General features: G+C 36.4%; 1 protein-coding gene across 1 annotated transcript in view; it reads right to left on the bottom strand.

Annotated features, from left to right (window-relative positions):
* Positions 1–22,240, bottom strand: part of LOC118816277 (dynein heavy chain 8, axonemal-like) — a 41,620-nt gene extending 19,380 nt beyond the window's left edge. The window contains 54 exon segments of the mRNA XM_036582804.1: positions 75–197; positions 302–436; positions 550–692; positions 914–1,145; positions 1,921–2,061; positions 2,375–2,616; positions 2,708–2,954; positions 3,065–3,226; positions 3,547–3,681; positions 4,211–4,318; positions 4,442–4,528; positions 4,645–4,832; positions 5,003–5,181; positions 5,283–5,455; positions 5,596–5,820; positions 6,031–6,192; positions 6,357–6,461; positions 6,575–6,677; positions 6,780–6,943; positions 7,043–7,196; positions 7,305–7,504; positions 7,592–7,832; positions 7,955–8,092; positions 8,178–8,278; positions 8,627–8,689; positions 9,012–9,125; positions 9,239–9,343; positions 10,815–11,050; positions 11,599–11,725; positions 12,117–12,319; positions 12,451–12,586; positions 12,682–12,769; positions 12,852–12,958; positions 13,041–13,147; positions 13,230–13,368; positions 15,030–15,149; positions 15,289–15,405; positions 15,734–15,921; positions 16,067–16,202; positions 16,514–16,633; positions 16,743–16,842; positions 17,036–17,112; positions 17,208–17,405; positions 17,501–17,647; positions 17,798–17,899; positions 17,997–18,104; positions 18,237–18,350; positions 18,431–18,607; positions 18,715–18,870; positions 19,021–19,206; positions 19,295–19,437; positions 20,855–20,939; positions 21,841–21,975; positions 22,109–22,240. Of these exon segments, the coding sequence (XP_036438697.1) occupies positions 75–197; positions 302–436; positions 550–692; positions 914–1,145; positions 1,921–2,061; positions 2,375–2,616; positions 2,708–2,954; positions 3,065–3,226; positions 3,547–3,681; positions 4,211–4,318; positions 4,442–4,528; positions 4,645–4,832; positions 5,003–5,181; positions 5,283–5,455; positions 5,596–5,820; positions 6,031–6,192; positions 6,357–6,461; positions 6,575–6,677; positions 6,780–6,943; positions 7,043–7,196; positions 7,305–7,504; positions 7,592–7,832; positions 7,955–8,092; positions 8,178–8,278; positions 8,627–8,689; positions 9,012–9,125; positions 9,239–9,343; positions 10,815–11,050; positions 11,599–11,725; positions 12,117–12,319; positions 12,451–12,586; positions 12,682–12,769; positions 12,852–12,958; positions 13,041–13,147; positions 13,230–13,368; positions 15,030–15,149; positions 15,289–15,405; positions 15,734–15,921; positions 16,067–16,202; positions 16,514–16,633; positions 16,743–16,842; positions 17,036–17,112; positions 17,208–17,405; positions 17,501–17,647; positions 17,798–17,899; positions 17,997–18,104; positions 18,237–18,350; positions 18,431–18,607; positions 18,715–18,870; positions 19,021–19,206; positions 19,295–19,437; positions 20,855–20,939; positions 21,841–21,975; positions 22,109–22,240 (7,854 nt within the window).
* Between the last annotated feature and the right edge of the window lie 3,233 nt (positions 22,241–25,473).

Here is a 25,473-nt window from a genome sequence, read left to right on the forward strand (position 1 = left end):
TTTATCTTTGCAATAGTTAATTGCTACAAATTTCTGAAGTGACTTTCACTTGTAGTTACACTTAATTTTACTACCTGATCTCCCCATTCATTGACCACAGGCATGTTGATATCATCAATAAAAATGGTCATTCTCCGTCCACCAGGAGGTCCGTATGTACTGCCCAAACGTTTCTCTATATAACTTTCTACTGTTCGCTGCAATTACAAAGTTTCAACCAAATTAAATTTTTGAAAGTCTACTAGCACTATTTAACAAGTCATGTACTGTGCAAGAGAGAAGAGCATAAAATTTGTCTCACCTGGAACATCATTGGCTCAGTGGCGGATGAGAAGTTCAGTGACTTGAATAAGTCTGTCTCAGGGTCATATTTCTTTGTGTATCCTTTAACCATTACAGTCTTGGCAGTCCCTTGCTCACCAATGAGCAAAACAGCCTACATATGAATGCAAACATACAAATAATTAATAGACAAATAATTAAACGTTAACATTCAAACTTACTAACCTATATCAGTTTATAATAGTATGACAATGAAAACGTGAACACCTTGTGCTGTTTCGCAATGGTCTCAATCAAGAAACTAGTTCTTGTGTTATCAACATTGGGTACAAGAATAGAGGTGTAGTCTGGCACATAGTCTGTTGGATAGATATACTCCACCACATATTTACTCCAGTGATCCCAATCGCCTGATACAGAACAGAGTAGAATGCTTTTATTGTTATTGCAGACAGAATAAGAAATTACAAAAATATATTATGAAACTTAGTTAAGAAAAAAAACAACACATATTAACACTATTCACATAAGAGCATCCATCAACAAGTATTCTGTTAAAGAGCAACAGATTATCTATCTATCATATCTTCAAATGCGACTAAAACAATGTGTTCCATGCTTTTGAACTTGCCATTCTGATTAACCATGTACTCAAATATGGTCTCCCCAGGCTTTGTAAGTGGCAGGTCAACTTTGCTTTCATGAGACCGAATGAATGCCTCCAGCCTATCCCTGTCGTCCAGCTCCAGCAGGGCTCCCAAACTCCACATTAGGCAAAACACAAAAAGGCGCTCCAGCTGCATGTTGTTCAGAATGCCCCCCGCCTCCTTAGTGGGTATCAGGCCCTCGAGCAGGTTCAATGACTAAATAGATATTTTAGAGAGTAAGCCTTTTATCTTTGTACATCAGACAATACTCAGTGGTAAGTGAGATACTATGTCCTCTACAATATTTTACAAGTGCAAAAGCAATTTCCAAATTCTTTTACAAATGACTAAATACCATAGGATAGCGAAGGCATACACGGGCATTAAATTCACTTAAACATTCCAGCTTTTAAACAAAGTGAGCTTTATATGTTAGTGTAACCCCTCAGTGTGAAGAGTTCATTTCAAAATGCTTTGTAACAATTATGGATATAAAAAGTTTTTGAAAATGATAGCAGTGATGTACAATGGAAAACATTCTTCTGTTTCTAACAAAGATAGTATTAATCATAATACAGCACTGATATTTCTTGTAGGTGTAAAGCACACTCCCAACAACATACATCATGAAAAAAAGAACAGTCTTGAAAGTGGTTTATAATGCATTTTGGGACAAAACCCTTCATGTGCTATTTTAATGGATTTGCAAGTTAGGTACAAATATGTGTTAAGCAGGCAAAGGCTACCTGCTCTGTTAGTTGGTCATCTAACAGATAAGAAATCCTTATCGCTACTAAATTTTCAAAGTAATAAGTCTATTTTGCTCTTGTTGTACGCTTATGTAAAAATTTAACTCTAGGTTGATTATGGATGTAGCTGTGTGGGAAATATCACTATTATACAGATACACATTGGTAAATAAGTAACACACTGTGGCTTCTCTATAGCACCAGCTATAGTATAAACTGTACACTGATTACTTATGTCATACCTGCATTATGTAGTTGCATTCCAACAGTTGCATTTTTGGCTTGAGGTTTTGTTTCATAAATACATATGCATCTTCAAATATTTTATCATAATGAGTCATCAGTGTGTCACCCTCTTGAGCACTGCGCTTCTTGGCCCACCCCTGAGAAAAAAAGACCACATAAACAAAACCAAAAACACATGCATCAATCTTAAAAAGCTTCACAAACATTTTGAATGAAACAAGATATGTACTGTATTTACGGGGAATTCACAGACCATCTGTTTGAGAAGCCAATCCATCAATCTAGCATTGTCCATTGTTAAAATATGATTGGTAGTTGTTATAAAAAAACACAATGCTTTTGAAATCTCAAAATATGGTGAATGACACAGTACAAAAGATAGAACAATTGCTGAGAGGAAAAAAAAAATTGTGATTTGCTGAATTGATAACTACAGCTGTAAAACAGTACCTGAAGGATTGGCTTCCAGCTTAGGGCAGAGGAGCTCATGAACACCATGCCCACTCTGGACACAGTTGCAGGAGAGGCATTGTCCATGTTGTGCACCTCGAACATTAGTTTACAGCTTGGGGACATGGTAATCCGGTCACCATTGGCCAAGGTGAGTGTCTTGTTGTCATCCAATACTGAGTTTAAGTTTTCAATCCAAATAGCATCTACTGGCCCATCAAGCACAATCCAAATGTTCTCTCCTAAAGGGGTACAGAGAGGTATGGGCAAACAGGGCCATAGCATAAATGTTTCACAATTTTAGGATTTTCTAAAATGCAAGATCTTGCTTACCCTTCTTTGCTTTTAAAGTCTTCCTCCACAGTGTGGAGAAGATTCCATCAGTCCAGTCATTAGTTGCAGCATCCAGACGGCCAAACATCTGTGGGGCTGTGATGGCTTTGGGGTTCATCCTCATCTCTCTGTGAGGAGCTCCACAGTCAGTCATGGCACGCATGAGGATATTGATTACCATGGTCTTTCCAGCCCCACTGGGGCCAAGTGTCATTAGTCCATGACGAACGCGTGACGCCTCATATAACTGCCAAAATAATACGCAAAACTTACTACTAACTACTAAGAAGAGTCACAATACATTAAACAAAACTCAAAGCATCTTGTGTAATTTGTGTAATCTGTGACAGAGTTTACCTGAACAAGCTTGAGGTTCCACGGTGGGTGATTAACAATCCCAGCCTGTTCCACTTGTGTAGCAACTGCAGCTTGTAACTCAGCGTAAGTGTTGCTGTCCAGCTGGATTCCAGGGAACAGGTCACTGATCAGACTAAGGAACAGAGGCTCATCCTCATCCACCTGTCACAGCAGAAAAACAGCATTGGATGTGTTCACCAGATGTGTTCACCCTTATTACGCCACACAAACAAAACCGCAGATTATTATTCATTTATTCATCATAACAATAATTACTTGATAACTACTATGAAACTAACAGCTACGGTCTGTAGTTGTGAAACTGAGTAACTGGAGCATGGGTCCATACATAACATTTTTTGAGTTCAAGTGATTAAGAACTGTTATAATGAACTGCTGTATGTGTAGGTGATCTATCATTTGCTTCCAGCTAATAGACACCAACCACACAGAGAATGTGTACAACTACTCAAAATTCACACCAGTTTGGACAGATTCATGTCACGCAGAACTCTCATCACGATGCTTGACTCAGTGTCGGAAGGTCGAGCCCTTTTTTGGGCACCCAAAGTCCTCAGCACTGACAAGATGTTCCTCAAACCAAAATCATAGTGAACCTGCCAAAGCAATATGGCAATGTTTCTCATATACATGAATACATTTACAACAAAGAATATGCATCTTTAACAATTAAATTACTTTGACGGAAATCTTAGTGTAATCAGAGATTAAAAAATAATTTCACTAAGCTGAGATCTAATATAAGACATCAACATAATTAAACATCATTCAGTATCATTAATCACAAAGCATATCCTGTCTGCGCAAGTCTGTGTTTGAACCTCAACTCATCAAGTAATTGCCACATTTCATCTTTTAGCATAAAGGAATTTCATAAATGATTTTAAAAAACAAAACAATAATTGGTGAAGAAGCCACAGTGGAGACAAGTGATTGCTCATACTACTACAGTTATCTGATACACTTAACAGTGAGTTTAAATGAGAAAGCAGCAACAATTACACAAAATAAAAGTAGCAAAATGAACGCCAAGCCAAGTTACCTGAAGAGCCTAATGTGTCAAAACAATTAATTGTCTGAAATGGACTAAGAATGGCACAGCTAAACATATTTGTTAAAATGTACCTGCTTGGTCAGCTGTTCCTCACAAAGTTTATAAAGGACAAAAAACTTCTGAGCCAATATGACATTCTCAATAAAACCACAGCTGGCCAGTTTTACTCTCATGATGATCTGAAACAAAGTAATGGTTACTTATGAGAATGAAGAGTATGTGTGGGGGGAAATGCCATAAATAAGTTAAATTTAGTTAATTAAATTAGGAGTTTTAAGGGTGTAAGAGCTTGGAAACACCACCTGTCTGTCAGGAACCATCATGGAAACAGTCCTGAACTGGACCTTTAAATTTTCTGGGAGTTCCTGGCGTCCGGCATAGCCAGGGTTCTATTATGGCACACAAGTTATGGTCTTAAAGAACACATTATGTTGTTCTGAACTGTTATTCTAGTTCTCAAAGAATGTATACATGATAATTGACTGGCCGTTTGAAAACATCTTACCATTGTGATAAAGAGGCCAAATTCTGGGTTGAGATCTACACAGTCTCCGTCAGTGAAGACAAACTGCTTTTTGTGTTCTTTCCGTGCAGTGAGAACAATGTAGATTTGTTGCGCAGCAACTGAGAGCACAGGCAGGTCAATTCTGTTAAATTCATCAAAGCATCCCCATGACCCAGACTGAGCAAGACCTGAAGGTTAAAAAACAATTTTCTATTATATTATCTACACTTAGATTAGCTTGAATTACAAACAGTTTGGATTAGGAGTGTATATCATGAGCATTAGAAGGCAAACAGCAATGCTTAGTAATAATAAGAAACAATAAGAAACCTTCAGGAGCTGATCTTTTATAGGATACCTTTGTATATTCTCCCAAGTCCTCTAAAGTCCATCTGGTCAGAGCAGTTAAACACCACTACATATTTTCCCAGGCAGCGGCCCATGTCTTTAGTTGTTTCGGTTTTGCCAGTTCCAGCAGGACCAGCTGGAGCTCCACCCATACTCATTCCTAAAGCCTGAGCCAAAGTGATGTAGCACCTATGAAAAATACAACAATATTGAGGCTTGTTTAACCATGCAATGAAAGGGGGATATTAAAAATGCCAGACAATTATATTAAGTTTAAAACTTGCTGTCACCTATCTGTGAGAGGAGTAATGACCAGACGGTCTGTGCAGCCCAAAAACTCATTCTGATATATGAAGTCAACATCTGTAATTGACACAATAACCTGATCCGGATCCTCTCTGTAATAAAATCTGCTCTGCTTTAGCCATTCAAAGTCACTGATGGACCTAATGTGCATTTTAACCTGAAAAAAAAGACAGTGCTATTGCATATCCATAATCATATGGTATTCAAAAAAATCTGTGACTGCAGCAAACACCTCTAAACAACTACAGCCCTAGTCTTGCCCTTTAATAAATAAAATGTAACAAATGTGATCCTCACCAAATCATCAAAGATGTCTCTTTGGTGGACATGAATTGTGACTAATGTCTCAAACTTAACACGGTCAAACTTTGATAAGTCATGGGTTGTTTGAGCAATTAGTGTGTTGAGCAGATCCAGGAACTTCTGATTAGTCAAAGACATGATCTTTTTGTCTTCCCTAGCATTTCGTAGTGCGTGCTCTGAATCTCGAGTCCAAAGCATCTGAATTCCCAGCAAGCCCACCTAAAATTAAAACAAACATATTCCCGGAACAAGAGTTCCTTTATAAATCTAATTTCTTTCCAAGGAGCAGTAATTTATAGCAGTATGTTTCCAGAGAACCACTTTACAAAAAACGGCATTATAAAGTACTACATGATGTCTGCATATTTGTTGGTGCGTGTAATCAGAAAATGTATTACATTTGTAATCCACACTGTACAAATTCATTACCTGTGCTTGAAACTGGTTGAGAAAAGTGAGGAGCTGGAAGCCAGGGTCATTTATCTGCAGATCTGCTGCTCTTATAACCGAATGCAAAGAGGCCTGCTGCTGCAACAGCAACTCCCCCAGCCACAGCTCCACAGATCCACGTGCCATTATGGGGTGGTCCAACTATTTCACACACACACACACACACACACACACACACACACACACACATGCACACACGCGCACAGTTAGTACAAATTGATGTGTTTTTTATAAGAGGTCATTTTTTAAATGTTACTTTATATAATATAAAAATATGTATCTGTTAAGCTGCAGTTTATACATACTGGCACTTTCTCTCCTTCCTGAGATATAACAGCCAAAATCTTGTCATAATCATTTACATGAAATTCCACTTCACTGACATTGTCAAACACTCCCAAGAGATGAGACTAGAAGAGAAGTTTGCTTTATTCAGTATTTTACCAAAGATTTAAAACTAAACACATATTAAATCAGTTTTAATCTAGGTCCTTAGAATATTACCATACTGTACTGTTAATACCTGAATTGTGTGAGAATCACTAGCTTGCCCCAGAATTTCCAGCAATGCAGGATCAGACACAAAGAAAAACCTTGGAAACAGCAGTCGTTTCTTTTCAAGGTAGCTGTACATAAACATTAATACATTTAGGTCCGAACTAAACATTTTTTTCTATTTATATTTTAAAGTTTGATTACAGAGCAGAGATTACTGAATGTTTTTTTACCCTGCGAGAGACTTCTGGCAGAGTTCCAGCTGTTCTTGCAAGTGGGGTAGCAGTTCACCCATGGTCTCATCTTCAACACAGCATTGCACCACATTGGGGAGCTCATGGGCTCGCTGCATTATCTTGATCCATGACTTGTCAATGTTCTGGAAGCGCTTTGCTTCCTACAATAAAAAATAAAATATATAGATATAAGAATGTCATAGTCATAAAATAAGCAAAAAAATTAAATGCAATACAGACTAGGGAGAAAAATGTTGCACCTGAGGAAGCTGGTTTGCAATGTCTCCACCAACAAACACTGCCTCCAAGTATACCCACAAATTCTGAACAATAAGCCACTGTTCAATGATGTCTGATGATGTGGTGAGTTTGAAAACCCAGTTCTGGATGTCTTTCTTGAAGGGAGCATTGTATCTGTATACAAAGATATAGAGGCTGAAAGACTAAAAGAACATCTGACTTAATGACTCTCACTTCATAAAATACAATCAGAATTTTCTGCACACATATTGTGTAAAACACCTGTTGCTAAGAAGAGATCCAAGCACCATAAGACTGTCTTCCATGGCACTAACAATTTCTGCTGTCTCTGCTCCTTTAAGCATTAGTTCTCCCCTGTTCTTGAAGGTCATGAAAGTGAATAATTGACTGGACCAGATATCTACCACCTGTGCCAGCTTGGCTTCAATATCCTTTTCCTTAACAGCTGAGATGCAAATGTCCTAGTGCCATAATTAAAGCAATCAAAAATTAATCTGACTGTAAAAACAATATTAAAAGTTAATAAATAAAGTTGTGTTTAAATTAACCTCTATATCTTCCTTGTATTTAAGCAGTGGTGCCTCCATTATGTCCCGAAGGGCAAATATGTCAGATTCCACGTCAAATTTGTGCTTTGTCAGATCAGCAATGCGATCCCAGTGCCTCTGCTTCATGGCTTTGTGGGCCATCATCTCAAGAAGAGGGCAGGACTCACTGAAGTCATCAATCCTTTTCTTTAAATCAAAAAATGCTTGCCAGTCCTTCAGCCCTTTGGGAAGCTTTCGGCATCTAAACATGTCATTCAAAAACACTGAGCAAAGTTCTCAAAAGAGCTGTTATTGCCATGGTATGCATGTAAGTATGGTGACAAATACAACTTACATTTAAATTTAAAGCTTGCTCTCACTTACCTGTTCTGGAAGTCTAAAAGCTCTGCATTGATCATCCCAACATCAACCTTTGTCCACAGGATGTCATAATATCCACTGATTTTACTCATAACAGCATCATAGAGGCCATACAACTTCTGAAGAAGTCCAAGCTCTTTGCTTTTTAAAAAAACACACAAACTTAGAAAAATCTGAAATGGACATCCCTGTTACTAACTACAAAATATAAACAAACTCTGATTACCGGACTTTCTGTAGAGCCTCATATTCTGTGACAGGCAGACCAAATAACTTTTCTCCAGAGGAGTATGTGATGAATTTCATCCATAGGCAATCAAACAAACCCTGAGATCATCAGTAAACATATGAATGAATATCTTCCATATTTTATAGATGTAAACTAGATTATACTGGGTCATGTCCTGACTGGAACTGCTTTATTTACACTGCCTGTCACCTAGAGCAATAGCTCCTGGCTTGACAACACTGGCTGTTTATTCTAGAATTTCTGGGACAAATGTAAATCTATGATCACAATTATGAAGAACAGCTTAAAGTACACATATAAATAAGCAGTACCACAAATTAATATGGGATTTTAATTGGATTTAAGTGCAACATCTTTTTTCAGAACTATTAGGCTAACACAGGATATAGTCAAAGCAGGCCTATAGAACTGTTGTTCTGTTATACCTGGAAGCTTTGAACTCTCTTGCTGGCTTCTTGAGGTTTGATGCCTGGCACATTTGGGCCTTCCTGTAAACATTGAGAGAAGGAATATTGCTGGAATTGAAACCTGTAAATACAATTCTGTAAAGACAATACAGACTAATGACCGGTTCCTTCCAGTTTGCTCGTATGCAATTCTCAGTAAGCTAGATCTATTCCCTATAGCACAGCCATGACCACTGGGCAAGTTTTATGAACAAGTCATTGCATTTTCTACTACTAGCCATAAGATACGTTTGAGCATCTCAGGACACTTAGAGAAGAACACACATGATTCTGAACCTTGGTGCTAGCCAGGAATAAGTAATTAGCTTTACATTTAAAGATTCCACAAAATGTATTTATTTACCATTTCATACTGATTAATAAATGTTGTCACATCACTGTGAAAAATGGCAACAGATTCCAGAAGATCTTCTTTGAACTTGGGCTGCGTTCGAACCAATTCATCCTGGACTGCACTCTGTGGGAATTTCAAACCGAGCGTCCATATAAAGACATGAAAACATATCAGACATGGTATGTTATGTAAGGAAAACTGCATTTTGTCTAAAATTTGAAATTTAAGGAACATACCGCTTTGGATTGCAACTTGGCAAAGGAATATCTTAAGGCTTCCACATCCTCAGAGTCCTTTCTGGTCACTTGCCCTTCACATTTATTCAGTATAGCAAATGCATCCTAAAATATACATTTTAAATTATATAAATACTCACATTTGTAATAAAAAAAAATGCACTGTATGTCACTGTACAAATTAGTTTTTCTCAACGACTAACAGGCATTTCAGTACAGAGTTCTGTTTATCCAATAACATTCTGTTTGAACCAAACCGAGAACAGTTTTTCATTCTTTGAATACAACATGCATTCAATGATCACAATTTCCAAAATTCTTTAATTCTCTTCTCATTTAGTCGTAGCCTTTAACAAAACACTATATTTCTCAAATAAATACTTTCAATAAAACAATGCAAAGCAAAATTGTAGTTTGTTGGACAAAATCAATATTTTACATCAATTCAAACTTCGAAAACACTTCAGATCAACTTCTGCCCTGTTCCAATTTTTATCTGCCAAAAAATACTACACTACTAACAATGTGAAACATAACTACAGAGCGGGAGCTCTTTCTTACTTAACAGATTTACACAAAATATGAGAACTATAACCCCGTTTCCAAAAAAAGGTGGACCGCTGTGCAAAATGTAAATATAAACAGAATGCAAAGATGTGCAAATCATGTAAGCCCTATTTTTAATTGAAAATAGTAAAAAAAACAAAATGTAGAAACTGAGAAATGTTATATGCCCATTTTGTTTAAAAAATTGGGACAGGTTCAACAAAAGACTGGTGTTAAACTAATGTTAAAATAAAAACACCTGGTAGAACAACTTACAACTAATTAGGTAAATTGGTAACAAGTCAGTAATATGATTGGGTATAAAAAGTGCATCCCAGAGAGGCCCAGTGAGTCTTTCAGAAGTAAATATATGGAGGGGTTTACCACTCTGTGCAGGCAAATAGTGCAACAATTCAAGAATAATGTTTAACCACATAAGATAGCAAAGAACCCATCATCTACAGTACATAATATCACTGCAAGATACAGATAATCTGGAGAAATTCCTGTATACAATGGACAAGGCCAAAAACCAATATTGGGTGACCGTGATCTTCAGGACCTCAGGCGGTACTGCATTAAAAACACACAATTCACCCACTGAAAACATTTGGAGCATTAAGGAACAAAAATATCTCAAAGGAGACCTTAAACTGTTGAGCAGCTGAAATTCTTTATCAAACAAGACTAAGAAAACATTTCACTTTCCAAATTTCCCAAACGCTTAGAGTTTTGTCAAAAGAAGAGGTAATGAAACAATCGTAAACATGCTCCCGTCCCAACTCTTTTGAAACGTGTTGTTGACATCAAATTCAAAATGGACATGTATTTTTCAAAAAACAAAATTCCTCAGTTTCAGCATTCAATATGTTGTCTTTGTGCTTTTTTCAATTAAATATAGGGTTTAAATGATTTGTGTGCTCTAACAGTATTTCTATTATAAAAACACAAATATTGATGTTTTGATGCTTCATAGAATGTAGAAAACTGTAATACTGCTTACTAGCCCACAACAAACAGCTTTTCATACCTCAATGGGCCCCAGAGTCATGTCAATTTTTATTTCAGAGTTGCGGATATTAGACAGGGTTTCCATAGCAAATCGCACATCCTCCAGGTTGACGATAGGCCTTGAGAGCTTTGTGAGATGCACACCAGTGAAATCCATGATGTCCACTATCATCTTCTTGTATTCCTCCTTTAGATATTTACACAACAGCATTTTCCAAGCTTTCGCTTCCACATTCAGTGACATTTTCAGTGAAGCTACAGAACAAACAAAACAAACAAACAAAAAAACAAACAAACAAGTAAAATCTGAGACTCTCAAAATTAATGTTCATTTAACACTAAAAGAAATGAAAATATAATAACTTGACAGGTTTTGCTTGTTTTCAACTATTTCATAATTATATGCAAGCCATAAATCAGCCAATATGTGTAGATTATGAAAATAATTTCCTGCACATTTATTATTTCAGTATCTTATTCTTGACCATTAAAGGCAATAGAACAAAAGCTCTTCTTTCATGTCTCCTGTTCACTGTTTTAACTATATAAGGTACATAAGACACCCTTAGACTCTGTGGCATAGAGCTTTAGTGCATTTATAATCTAGGGCTGAAAGTAGAGCATTGTGTACCATCTGTTTACCTATCCATTTACTTCCCTTTGCATTTATGTTTTTTTGTTTTCTTACAACAAGATACTGAAAACAGCTTTTCTAAAATTACTGCCATATTCAACATTAAGAGTGACTAAAATACAAAAATGAATAACTTTCTGTAAATATTTTGCTGTTATTGCATGCCCACCTGTTGACAACTCAATAGATCCTAAAATGATAATGGGCTTGATGTTGTCTATCTTTTCTTCAAATGACACATAATGTAAAATTTCAGACTTTATCTGATCAAGGTAAGGGTTGCTCTTCAAGAATTCCTGAAAGAACACAAACAAACACAGTCTTGAGAGACTATATAAACATTGCAGTATAGTCCTGTAATTAATATAAACAAAATGCAGACACAGAAAAAGTATTTCTAATTAAAGGCAGTTACAGGTAAGAAGGTGCCCATATGATTTAGTTACAGCCTGCTAAGCTCCAACTAACCAGTCTGTGAAACTGCAAAATGAAATAAACTGAAGCTTTCACATTTCAGACAAGCTGTATGAAGCTACACAGGAGTTTAAAGAAATATGAAATTGAGGGTTATGGGAGTAGGGGGAACAAAAGCATATGTAAAGTTTACATGTAGTATGTAAAGTTTACATGTAGTTAGTTTTATTGCTGGAGGTTCAGAAACACTGCTCAGCTACACTACATTCTTACCTTGACTTTAACATCTCTGTCCTCTGCCCAGATCACCTTGAAAGGCTGAAATTGCTTTAGTACATCACTAGCGGGTTCTCTTAAGGAGTTTACTGCTGAAGCTAGGTGAACTAAAAGCTTAGAGATATCCTTGTGTTTAACAACACTCTGGTAGAAGTTCTTCAGCTTCTGGGCTAGAAATGAAATCAGATTTTCTCTTTGATCTCCAAGCCCAAATATAACACAATCAAAGATTCTGATGTTGAGACTTTCACTTCAAAAATTTAGCTCCATTACTCTTTATAATCAGACTGTACCAAATGAGAAAAACATCTGGAGATAAATCTAGCATAACACTTACCTTCAGACTTTACACTGTCATCCAAGCAGCGACCTTGTCGCCATCGTGCCACACCACGGCTTACCTCTAGCACTATGTTCACTAGGTGATTGATAGCATGCTGAATGTCATCCAGGCTGGGTACCATTACCTGTAACAAAATAGAAAAGAGAAAAATGATTTTTCTATTAAAAACTATACATTTCAGCTTTCTCAGGGAGCCAAAAAGATGAAAGGTAACCTTACCACATTGGGAATGGCCAAGTGGACCTCAGACTTTATAAACGTGATTACATCATCTAACACACCAAAACGTCTCTTTCTGACTGAAAAGCTGAAAAACAAAGGGAGGTGTTGGGTATTTTGTTCTTTAATTTACATAAAATGTGTGATAATCTTTTCACAAGCGTTCTCACTTGGAAACTAAAATTCTCTTCTTAAGCTCATCCAAAGACAAACGTGTTGCTTTAACCAAAGCATCCAGGAGTTTTGTGCTGTAGCAAGCATATATCGCTTTACATTCCTAAAAAATAATAACAGTTACAGGAGCCAGTTAAATATTTCATATCAAGGGCAGTTGTATGGCAGTATGAATACAGTTTTACCTTTGTAAAATCATCCTCTTTTTCTGCTCCCATTGACTCTGCATTCAATTCATCATCATCATCTTCATTTGATGCAACATCCTCAGCAAATGCAACTCGCCTGCATTCTAGAAAACAGAATACCAATAAGATTTCTTCCTTACTTCTTTTTGTATATTTGCAATTGCTGTATGTATATTTCTCAAATACCTGGAACAGGCCTCTCATTAGCGGCCTTTCTTTCCTTTGACTCATAAATAGCACTCAAGGTGTCAATGAGCTCCTTCACTGCCCCCTCAACATTCCTACTCTTATGGTCCAGAATCTCTGCCAATTGTTTAGACCGATTCTAAAGAAGAATGGAATTAAAAATCTAAATATTATATCATTATTAGACACAGAAAAAAGATATACAGTGCCCTCCACAAATATTGGCACCCCAGGTAATCACAAACAAAATGAGCTGGAATATTATATGTAATACGTAATCTTTTAAATTACTTATTCTTTTTGATCTTTCATTTAAAATATTAGCAAAAATCTAATCTTTATTTAATATTTAATGACTGAAAGAAAAAATCTTATAAATAAAAAAAAATATTTAAAAAATATTTTGTTAAATCTTTGTGTGCCACAATTATTGGCACCCCTAGAAATTCCTAAGAGTGAAATTTAATTGAAGTATATTCCCATTCATATTTTATGTTTTTAAGTTTACTTGAGTGATTAGGAATGACTTCCTGTTTCACTAGGGCATATATAAGATGAAACATAGGCCAAATTCCCTCAGTCATCCATCATCATGAGAAAGACCAGAGAATACAGCTATGATGTGTGACAAAAGTTGTTGAGCTGCACAAATCAGGAAACGGCTACAAGACAACAGCTAAACATCTGAAAATGCCTATTTTCACTAATGGAGCTTAAAACAACTAGAGATGTTAAGAATACACCAGGAAGAGAACATATGTCTATACTGACCCCACGCACAGTGGGGAGGATGATTGTGGACAAAGAATCGCCAAGGATCACAGATGGAGAATTGCAAAAATTAGTTAGGTCTTGGGGTCAGAACGTCTCCCAAACTACAATCAAGCACCACCTATATAACCACGTTGTTTGGGGGTTTGCCAGAAGAAAGCCTCTGCTTTCAAGGACCAACACACTCTAGCGCCTACAGTTTGCCAAAAGTTACTGGAACTTTTTGTGGTCAGATGAGACCAAAATAGAGATTTCTGGCAACAAACACCAGAGTTGTGTTTGCTGTGGACACAAAGATAGCCATGCAGAGAAGTACCTCATCCTCACTGTGAAGCATGGTGGTGGATCTGTGATACTGTGGGGCTGTTTTTCTTCCAAAGGCCCTGGACAATTTATATGGTATCAAAGACTCCATCAAGTGACAACAGAAATAAAATGAAAACCTGACTGCCTCAGCCAGGGAGCTTAAACTGGGCAATAATTTTCATCTTCCAGCAGGACAGTGATCCAAAGCACATCTCAAAATCAACACAAAAATGCTTCACTGATCACAGAATTAACGTTTTGCCATAGCCACCCCAGCCCACTGGCCTAAACTCCATAGAAGACCTGTAGGATGAGCTAAAGAGGTCCACAGTGTGGAGCTTTGCAAAAGGAGGCTGCAAAAAGTATTAAATTACAGTGTGCCAGTAATTTTGGCATACACAGATTTGAGAAAAATATTTATTTCCTGGTACAATTTTTTTTTTAATCACTGTACTTCAAAAAAGGTTAGATTTTTGTTAATATTTTGAATGAAAGACTAAACGGATACACAATAAAACCTGTTTTACTCATGTTTACTAGGGTCCCAGTGTTTGTGGAAAACACTGTAAAATCATAGTAAAAAATAAAATGAGATATATCAATACCTAAAATGCATATGCTGTATCTTGGTCAGCACTGATACAATGAAAAACAAAAACATAATAAATAGTTCACTGATAAACATCTAAAACATCCCTGAACAGAATGGGTTAAAGACTTTACCTCATTGGAGTTTATAAGGTCTTGCAGAGTTGAAGGTCCATCCTCTGGCAGGGCAATCAGTACAGTCTCTGAGATGTCTTGAAGTACTGCCTCAATGTGCATCTCACAAACATATCTCACCTAAAATAATGTGTGTGTGTGTGTATATATATATATATATATATATATATATATACACACATACACACACACACACACACACACACTTGGAAAAGCATTTTTTTTGCATCTGTTTCTCTGAACAATGTCAAGAATGTACCTTCTTCAAAATCTGATTCAGATCAGACATAGCTGCATCAATGTTGTTGAAGAATTTATCCACGATCAGAGATGACCAATTGAGAAATACCAATCCATCGCGAAGCACAGACTCTACCTATTACACAGAGATCGTGCACGTCTTGATTCTAAAACTGTTGACGTTAATGAAAATTGCATCGTTATATTGTTTTTGTTCAGATATGCCTTACATTGAATATAATACTGAACAAATAATTTCTTACATTTTTTATTTTTGATGCCATTAGACTGTAAAATGCAGCAGGGATATTCTCTAAAGCATCCTCATAGTTGCTGAGAATCATCTACAAATTAAAACAGCAAAACCCTTGTTAATATCAGATCGGTTTAACAGCCTTCACACATACTAAAAAAAAACAGTTGTGAATAAAATTAAGGTATAAAAAGGCACATTTGCAACACACCTCTAAGCGTAATCGGGTGGCGTTCAATGATCTTTCAGTCTTGAGCAGACGCATTGCCTGCTCAGGAACCTCCAACCCCATTTTTAGCATGCATTTTGACCCTCGCACAATCTCATTTATTTTAGGGTCAAAGTTCACAAGCAATTTTCTTGTATCAGGGTGGCGAACAAGAAGGGTAGCTTGCAGAGCTTGAGAAACATTTCAGCCATAAGCATTACTGTATGTTATTATTAGTATTTCAACATAATACTTCTACAACAGTATATTTTATTTATACAGCACCTTTCCAAAGCTTTAGAATATGCATGTAAGTGAAATAGCTAAGGAACTTACCATACTGCAACTGTGGGACCTCACTCTTCCAGGCCCTATGGTATAGTCTCTCACATTCCACAAATACAGTTGCAATTCTGTTGTACATCCGCACAACATCTTTTCCCTCAGAGGTATTCAGGATGTCTGAGTGTTTCTGTTGATCATACGGAACACTTATTTAAAATGACATACAAGTCAAAGAAAAGAAAAAGAAAAAACATTCAGTAAAGTTAAAAATAATGTAACGTAATAAACTATATCTACTAGGATTACACATTATATATATATATGTAGAAAAATATTATGGCATTCATAGCTTGAAAAATGCAAAAATCATCTGTATTTTTTTTACAGTTTGATTAACATTAATTAACATTCAGTTGCTTTCACATCGACACATTTCAACAAATGGGTTTCCACTCATTATCTCAAACACCATATTCAAGTTATAAACACCCTTTGCACCTCAAAGTAACTGATGGGCTCTTGTATTCTCTTGAACAGCTGCCTGACCCATAGGATCTTGCCAGCCACAGGGGGCATGTTTCTGGCTAAAGGAGGATCCTCTCTGTGAGCCTGATAGACCTATAAACATCGACACAACAAGCACTGTATATTCTGTACTGACACAACTATGTGTATATGTAACTATATTACGCACCTTTAAGCATCAAATATCTTAACAATTGAATACCTTTTTTACAGACTCAAGCTCTGAGACATAGTGTTGGAGGATGAGGCCATAGGTTTTGGAAATCTGTGCTTGTAAACAAGGCATGTTCAGTTTTTCAAACCTGTAAACCAGGTATAATCATCAGTAATTAAGTGTCATCCGATATGTAACATATCAGTTTAGTTACTAGGCAGGCAATGCCGACCCCTGAAAGTCCTACTGTCAGGAAAGTGTCTGACAAATCTATCAGTGACATTGTTATGAAAGTATTATTACAAAATCCTAAATCTACATACAGTATAAACCAAGAGTACCTCTGTAGTTGGTTAAAGGCATGTTGAGATGACAGAATCTTGGAAAAACGTGAATTCATGAAACTCTGCAGCTGATTCTGGAGATTATACAAAACAGAAATGGAGAACTACAAAAGATAAAAACACATTTCTCATACCAGAGCAGATCAAGCTTGTTCAATGAATAATATACCTCCAGGTTACTGATCTGAGACATGAATTCAGCAAAGTCAACTTCAAAGTCAGCATTTCTGTGAGCAAGTATGTCATACTGCTTCTTTTTCATGGTGATGTAAATGTTCTGAAACTTTGCAGCTATGGTGTCTATTCCCTCAATGGTTGATTTGCCAAGAGCAGAGAATGTTTTCACAGCTGTGATCATTTGAGTTATCTAAAAAATAGAGACATATTGGCACTGTAGTCTAAAGGCTGGATAAAATCACCCAAACTGAGGACAAAAATAACATAACAGCAATTGCTGGTTACCTTGTTAAGCCTCTTGCAGAAAGCCTCAAACTTGCCAAAAATGTGCATCTCTGACACTTCAAATGGTTTGCCATCCGGTCTCTCAAGATTTTGTTTCTTTGTCTTGTGAAAGCATGACTGATACTCGCGGAAAAGGTAGATACAAGCCTTTTAACAAAATAAGAAACAAGAATGTTTAACTGGTAATACTTTTATAGACCTTTTATCTGTAAATGTCTTAGATAAACAATTCCACAGTCCAGTTTTGTAAGCTAAACTCATACCTTAAAAGATTTAAAACACCATATTTCATGTTACCTCTAGCTTCTTTATGATGTCTTGTGTGTCCTGATCCCAAATTCCAGAGGTACCATTATCAGTGATATAAGCTTTGCAGGCTGTTACCATCTGATTCGTAACCTGTCAAAAAGAGATAATGTAATTGTATAAAATTTAACAAAATATGTTAAACTGTAGAGTCTGTGCTTTGCATATTATAAATAGGCATTAAGTTTACCTTTATGAACAGTGAAATCATTCGTTCTGATGTATTGTAACATCTTGAGACATTGTGTATCATGCGAATGGCACTGATGACATTCTGGACACTTTTGGCCATGGTGACCTAAAATTGAAACAAATATATCAGCAACAATTTCAAAACTATGATTAGAATGAGTAATTGCACTCTTTAGGTAAATAATTTTGAACATGTAAAAAAGGCTGGTGCATGCATGCTTGAGTAAAGCGTACTTACTGGATCACAGTTGTAAAGAGGCTGACACACCTTCTCTAGCGTGTACAGAAATTTAACATTATCCTTAGCCTCATTTGCACAATCAGTTATTCTGGCGTCCAACTCCCTCCACATCTGAACAACAAGAAGGTAAGTATAGGCAAGTGATTTTTTTTTTTTTAAATTTTAAAGTGCAAATGTTGTTGGATGTTTACCTTCAGTGTCTTTGAACGGTTTACATTGAGGACATTCACCACAGCTTTGCACTTGGGGCCTTTGATATGTTCAATAATGGAATTAAACTTTACAGACTTCTTCTTCCAATGTTCCAGTTCTGTTAAAGGACCTGATGCATCGACTTCTTTTCTCATCTGTTCACTTTCTGCGAGGACCTACAAACAGAAGATTTCTACTGTATAAAAGGGAAATTACCTTTTCAGATACACAGCCTTTAGGTCACTATTAGCATGGCTAAGTGATAGCAAAGTTTAGTCTGCACCTGTTCAATCTGCTTGTACCATATCATCAAAACCGCCTCAAACTTATGCACCATGTCAACATCAGCAGCTGCTGCTTTTACATCGTCAAAGGAGATGAGCCTGGAGAAATCAATACCTGTGGCCTGTGCAAATTTAACAGTATCCTCAATGCTCACCTGAATTTCTGCAAAATATAGAAAACATTAGGGTGTCTCCTGCGGCAGTCTTGTTTAAAGTGCTTCAAATTACTGTGCTTCACAATTGTTTGCAAGCACTAATGATTACAACCTTCATACACAAGACTGTTTGTTCTGTTGCAAAAATACATTATTACCATCTAGGAACCTTATGTAGCGAGACCATGTGTCTTTGACATTCTGCATATTTTTCTCTACGTGCTTAGACTGGTTCAGAGCACCCTCTGTTGCACAAACTGTTTGCATGACCTTTGATAAATTTTGTATTTCCTTGAGAAGTCCATGAGTAGCATCAACCATGAAAAAATGTATCTCCTAAAATAAAAATCGACAAATTAACTCCGTTACGAGAAAACTTACCATAAAAGAGCAAACGAATTTTAAAACAGAATTTTGAACTCACCTCATAGATATTATATGGGGAATCAACACTGGTTCTCACAAAAAACAAACAAAGTCCTTTAAGGCATATCTTGGACAGATTTGCTAAGAAAAGCCGCATTATTTTGTCTCTTTTTGCAGCTCCAGAAAAAGTCTGACCACATTCTAAAACATTAAGGAGAGAGTAAGGGAAGAAAAACAAGCACAACCATTGGTTAGAAAAGAGAAACAAGCATCTGCAGTTGAGATCTGTGTAATCTACATAGTCATATTTAAAAGCCCTTGACTATAGATAAGAAAGTCCACCAAAATGACCAAAAAACTAAATTTACTTTTCTATGGAAAAAGGTCAATAACATTCACCAAATACCTCTATATTCCCTATTTTTTCAGTGTTACAATTAGCACTAAATAGTTTTTAGTGTGTGTGTGTAAGAAAGAGAGAGGAAATAGAGAGAAAATAATTCGGTCCTCCACTTCTTCTAGCTCTTCTGTTTCAGGACAGAGGGAGAGAATGGAAGAGAGATTTTAGCCTACTGGTGGTGCTACTTTCTCAGCTTTTATAACCATCTTCTTCCCCAGCTTCAGTCAGTATTCTCTGTCTCTCTATATTTCTCTCACTCACTCACAAGAACACTCTCATCTTACTTGATCACAAGTTTACATGATTTTCATAGGAAAATTAGCTAATACACAGTGCCCATAAAAAGTCAATGAAAAAAATATCATATGGTTTAATGGTTACTTTTGCAGCTAATGTAACTACTGACATCATAGTCAAATTGGGGTGTGCACTGTGAGTAACACAAAACATTCATTGTTCTTCAATTCAAATTAAAGTTACACCCTTAAACAGAAAATAAGTTAGACTCGTACATGATAGCATTATCCCTTGAACTGACTTGTTTTAGAGCTTTATATGGCACTTTGGTCTGGTTGTGGAGGTTTTAAAACATATTAAAATAGATATTGCTAATTTTGCAGAAATTATTTTTCAGCCTTTCTACAACTACCAGGTCAGACTGTTCCAAAACGTAAAGCATGTCTGCATATTATCCACAATAACCTCAATATCTTAAAAATTAGCGGGGCAAATTTTCAGTGTAATTTACAGCAGGCAACTAACCAGCACCGTGAGGGCAGGAGCAGGACAAGACAAATGTGTAATGAATCCCTGCAAATTAATGAATATCCTACATGAAATGGTAATCACTTACTAGAAGCATGTATAAACAATATCTAAAAAATGAATAAACTCATTTTAAATATTTGTGAACCAACCAATCACGTGAACAATACACAAATTGCATTCTTGTAGGCTGCAAGATGGTGAGAGGCAAACGGTCCCGCTTTTCTGTGGGAGCGGAATGAAATCGTGCAGGAGCAGGACTAAAAAAAAATTGGACCGGCACAGACAAATAAAGCAATGGTGAAATTGTCATGTTGGCCAGAATGTCCCTTTAAGTTAAAATAATGAAGAATAAAGACACTTGCTAGCTTATATGCCTATAAATATGCATACGTGAAAAGAACTTTTGTTTATATTGTTTCTATTAGTGTAATTGACAAATCATGCCCTTACCTATACCCGGTACTTCAGACTCCTGGTACACAAATGAAATTGTTTTGGAGCCCCCTTCCGCAAAGAAATCATCAAATGGTGCTAACTGTTGAAAAGACAAAAACGGCCTAGTTATGAAATGTGTTTAAATGCAAAAGAAGCTTCTTTATTTTGCCAAGTGAAATGTCAAGCAATTTAGCCCAATAAACAATACTGGTTTTAAGCAGCCATCTAATATAGCTGTAGTGTAAGGCAGTGGTTCCCAAACTGTGGTACGTGTACCCCCAGGGGTTGTTGAATGACATTGGGGGTACATAAAAAGATAGACATTAATCTTTATTCAATGTTATTTAATCAGTTGGCTTCCTTGATACAGGCAATACAAATAGCTTCCAGCATATAGCAAACTCGTGGTCTAATAGTTCATCAGTTTACTCTTTATTCATTGCTGAATGGATGATGTGTAATCTGTGGCTTAGTGGGTTAGTGAATATTTTGTTACTCGCTTCTCATGTTAACAGCCGTAGACACTCGCACACACATATGTGACCACATACTGATGCTGAAGCCTTTATGACTACAAATGAAGTTCAGTCATCTGCCACCCTGAGCTCTGACGGGAAGTCCAGATTGACCCACACCTAGAATACAGTAGTACAGAAACATCCCTAACATTATTTATTTATTTAGTATTAATCATTTTGTGGTAAAAAAAATTAATAAAATGTTCTGTTGTACACTATCAGGAAAAAAGTACTGTATAAATACACTTTTGCTCCCCAAGGTACAAATAGTGTAAATACACGCTCAGAGGTACATTAATGGTCTGAAGGCTCAAATGTTTCCTATCTAAAAGTCCTGAAGACATATTATATACACACACACATACTGTGTACGTGACAGAGAGGGGGCGCGCAACAGGAAGTTTAATATCTGAGGGGGTATGGGACTGTAAAAGTTTGGGAACCACTGGTTTAAGGGAATCACACGTTTGCTCCAAAACTTACAGATGGTGCATCGAGAATGAAGTTTTCAACTGCTGCAACGTCAAGTGACAAGTGATCCGCCAATAATTTAAAGATGTGCTCATGTTTTGGAGTTAGAAGAGATTTTCGTACCTTCCTTGCCTCTTCATATCTGGTCTGAGGAAAAAATATGTCTCAACTGATCAGCTGCAAAAGGCTTATATAAAAAATCTGAAAGCAGTAGTAAATGCAAATAACTGTCCTAAATATTTTATGTAATTTGGTATTAAGAACCTCTGAAGGATCTCACCTCTTTCTCTTTCACAGGTTCTTGAAGAGCATGAGCACTGCTCCCTGACCTCCTTCCTCTTTGTCCCGTATGGTCTATGCTGGGTTCTAATAAGTTCAAATTCCCAGTGTCTGCTGGCAAAGCTCCACTCATTTCTATCAGGGGTACAGGTTTATTAAGCTGTAGGCCATGTCTCTAATAATACAGTACAGTGGTCACCAAGCCTGATCCTGGAGATCTACCTTCCCACATAGTCCAGCTGCAACCACAATCTGCCACACCTGCTCCTGCTCATTAATGCCTTCTGAAGTCCCTGATTGGCTAGATTAGATGCATCAATGCTAGGTATGGGGGAGGCTGCAATTTAGATGCAGGTTGGAGGTAAACTTTGCAGGAAAGCAGATCTCCAGGAGGAAGGTTGGTGCCTGCTGATACAATATGTAACAGAGGTGCTCAATCCTGGTCCTGAAGAGCTACCACCCTGCAGAGTTTAGCTCCAATCGTTATCTGACACACCTGATCCAGGTAATGGAGGCCTTCAGAGATTATCTGAATATTAGAGGCAGGTGTGTTGGATCTGAACTCTCCTGGATGGTAGATCACCAAGACCAGGATTGGACAACCCTGTCCTGCAGTATAAGAAACCCAAGCTGTTCACTCTGATGGTGCTATTTCTCATATAGAGAAAAAAGCATATTAATAAGAATATGGGAATAGGAATATTGATGATGGTAAAGTGATAAATCTGGAAAAAAAAAGTTTTCTTTGGGCACTATTTTGTCTTATAACACCCTTCTTGTATCCTTCCACCATGAATGGATTTAAATAAATGGATTTACAATACATATTAGACCCAAAACCTTATCACAAAATGATTGTAAAACAATGTCGCAGGCATCTGGCAGCATGTTCATGACCATTTCATGTAATAACTTTCTGTAAGGAAGCTTTTAGAGTTGGACGTCTGGTTCCTATCACCACCGTGTATAATTCTGACTCTGCAAGTTTCTCTAGAATGAAGCATTTCACACCAAATCAAGCTCCCTCACATAAAGTTATTACAAGAAATTGTTATAAATACATTGCCTGATGTCCAAGACATCGTAGTCAGTAACGTTATCTAAGTTTCTTTACAATGAACCATTTCAAACCAAACCGCTAAGAATGACTTTGTTAGCATCTCGATTATTGAACTACGCAGTTTAAAAACTGGTAGAGCCCCCTTTAAATCACCTCAGTTTCACAAACGTTAAATCTCGACCAGCGTAAAAAAACAGGTTTCTGAATAAAAGGTCCACGGCAGGGACTGTACGGTAGGCTCACTACTGACCGTGTACACGACTGAAGTTACCGTGAGTTGGCCTAGATACGTAAATTAACATTGTTAACTAGCGTTAAATGGTTAACGTTAGCTTGTTCGTGTGGCGGTTGGGTTAGGTTAGGTTCGCGACGTTGGTTAGGCTAGCTGTCTGAATTAACTTACCGTTGAAAATGATTAAATTCTCACATAAACAACCTTATCACAACAATTTCACCATCGTTACTACATTTACACAGTTTTTGTCTCTTCTTTGTCTTCCGACTAGATCTTCTGTCTAGAGAACTGATAAATGAACACCGTTAGCTGTGAGTAAAGACAGAAAACCGTTGCATTGTTTAAATTTGAATTCTAACCGTCAACAGAGCAGCCACAGTTCATGAATATTGATGAGATGTGATAAGTGAATCGATTCAGTGTCATTGTTTTTGTTCATGAGAGACTGAATTAACGTTAGTGAGTTTTTTGGAGTCGACTCTCGACTCCTGCCGTTTAAATGTATGGAGTCAAATCCTCGACTTCTCTGTGTTTTAACCAACACGCTCCAGAGCCGGCGATAAAGAGATACAGCAGAGATTAAACCATCTTTAACATAGTTATACCCAGTTGAGAGTAACTACAGATTAAAGTGATATGACTGAAAATTCATCTTATCTCACATAATGAGGGCCGGATGATGTACAGAGAGAATCATTACTGCAGTAAGAATTCTTTGAAAATGAGCCAGTTGGATCTTGTTGCTCTTTTCACGAGGCTTAAATTGGCTTCGCCAAGTATTCGCCAGCTTATTCTACGACTTTTCCAGTCCACCTTAAAAGATGCAGTTACTTTAAAGGTGCGCCGGCGCCAGAATGCAGTTGCAGCGCCATTTAAGATGGAACGGAAAATTTGAGTAAGAAACTGGAAAAAAAGCAAATCTCAGCTTCGACCTCTTTTCTGAGACAAAGTTTTAGGGCCACTGTAAAAAAAAATTATAATAGATTAAAGTTGTAATATTTTGAGAATAAAGATTTATTTTTTAGAATAAAGTCGTAATATTTCGAGAAATGTCTGGTTCTTTTTAATCTAAACACAGTTTCCTGTACAGCCGTACATATATATATAAAGTAATATAGTGTACAAATATAATATATATATTAGTAATATAGTGTACAAATGTACATTGCATACCTATACACATTACATACTGTACATGTTATATGATTATATAGTATAATTATTATTTATTTAATTATTTTTTTATTTTTGAGTTTATACCTATGTTGATTTTTTAAATATTCTGATATATGGGCTGGCTATGAACATAAAAAAATAAAGCATTATTCATTATTCATCGAAAACATTTTACAGTAATTTGTTTGTTTAGTAATGGCTGTGGCTGCTGTTTAGATTTTATTAGCCTTTATTCAATTACGATAAATTCTATACATTTTAGCCAATTCCAAATATATACCTTTATTGTACTTTCAACAATTAAACACATCATATTTAGTTATTGATGACATTTTTATTAACATTTACGCTACTGAAATTTATTTTATATCTGAAATGGATAGAATAAGTAACACCTAAGAAATATTTATTATACAGTCGTATGCGAATGTTTAAACTCCCAGGTCAAATTTTTTTATTTGAAAATAAATTAACACATCCACAACAGAGAGTACACTAATTTTAGTGCACAATTTCTATTTTTTTTTAAAGAATCTAACATATTGGGAAAATTTTTAAATGTGCCATAACTTCTACAAAGGTTGCATTTTAGGTTTTATTTCCTCAAAATGTTAAATTCAGTAAATAAATAGTAGTTGTGCATTAAAATGTGCAGAAGTGTGTTCCCTGTAGAGGATGTGTTCACTTATTTACACTTAGAAAATCAATAAAACTTTTAAAAATTTAAAAGGGGTGCAAAGGCGTTTGCAGATGAGTGTATAACTATATATATATTATAATAATGATGATGTTTATTAATAACAACAACAGCAATAATAACAATAACAACAAAACAACAACAACAATAATAATTTGATGATGATATCAGCAGGTGGGGTCTCACCCTGTCACGTCA

Source organism: Colossoma macropomum, unplaced genomic scaffold (genome assembly GCF_904425465.1).
Source record: "Colossoma macropomum unplaced genomic scaffold, Colossoma_macropomum, whole genome shotgun sequence".
Classification (NCBI taxonomy): domain Eukaryota; kingdom Metazoa; phylum Chordata; class Actinopteri; order Characiformes; family Serrasalmidae; genus Colossoma; species Colossoma macropomum.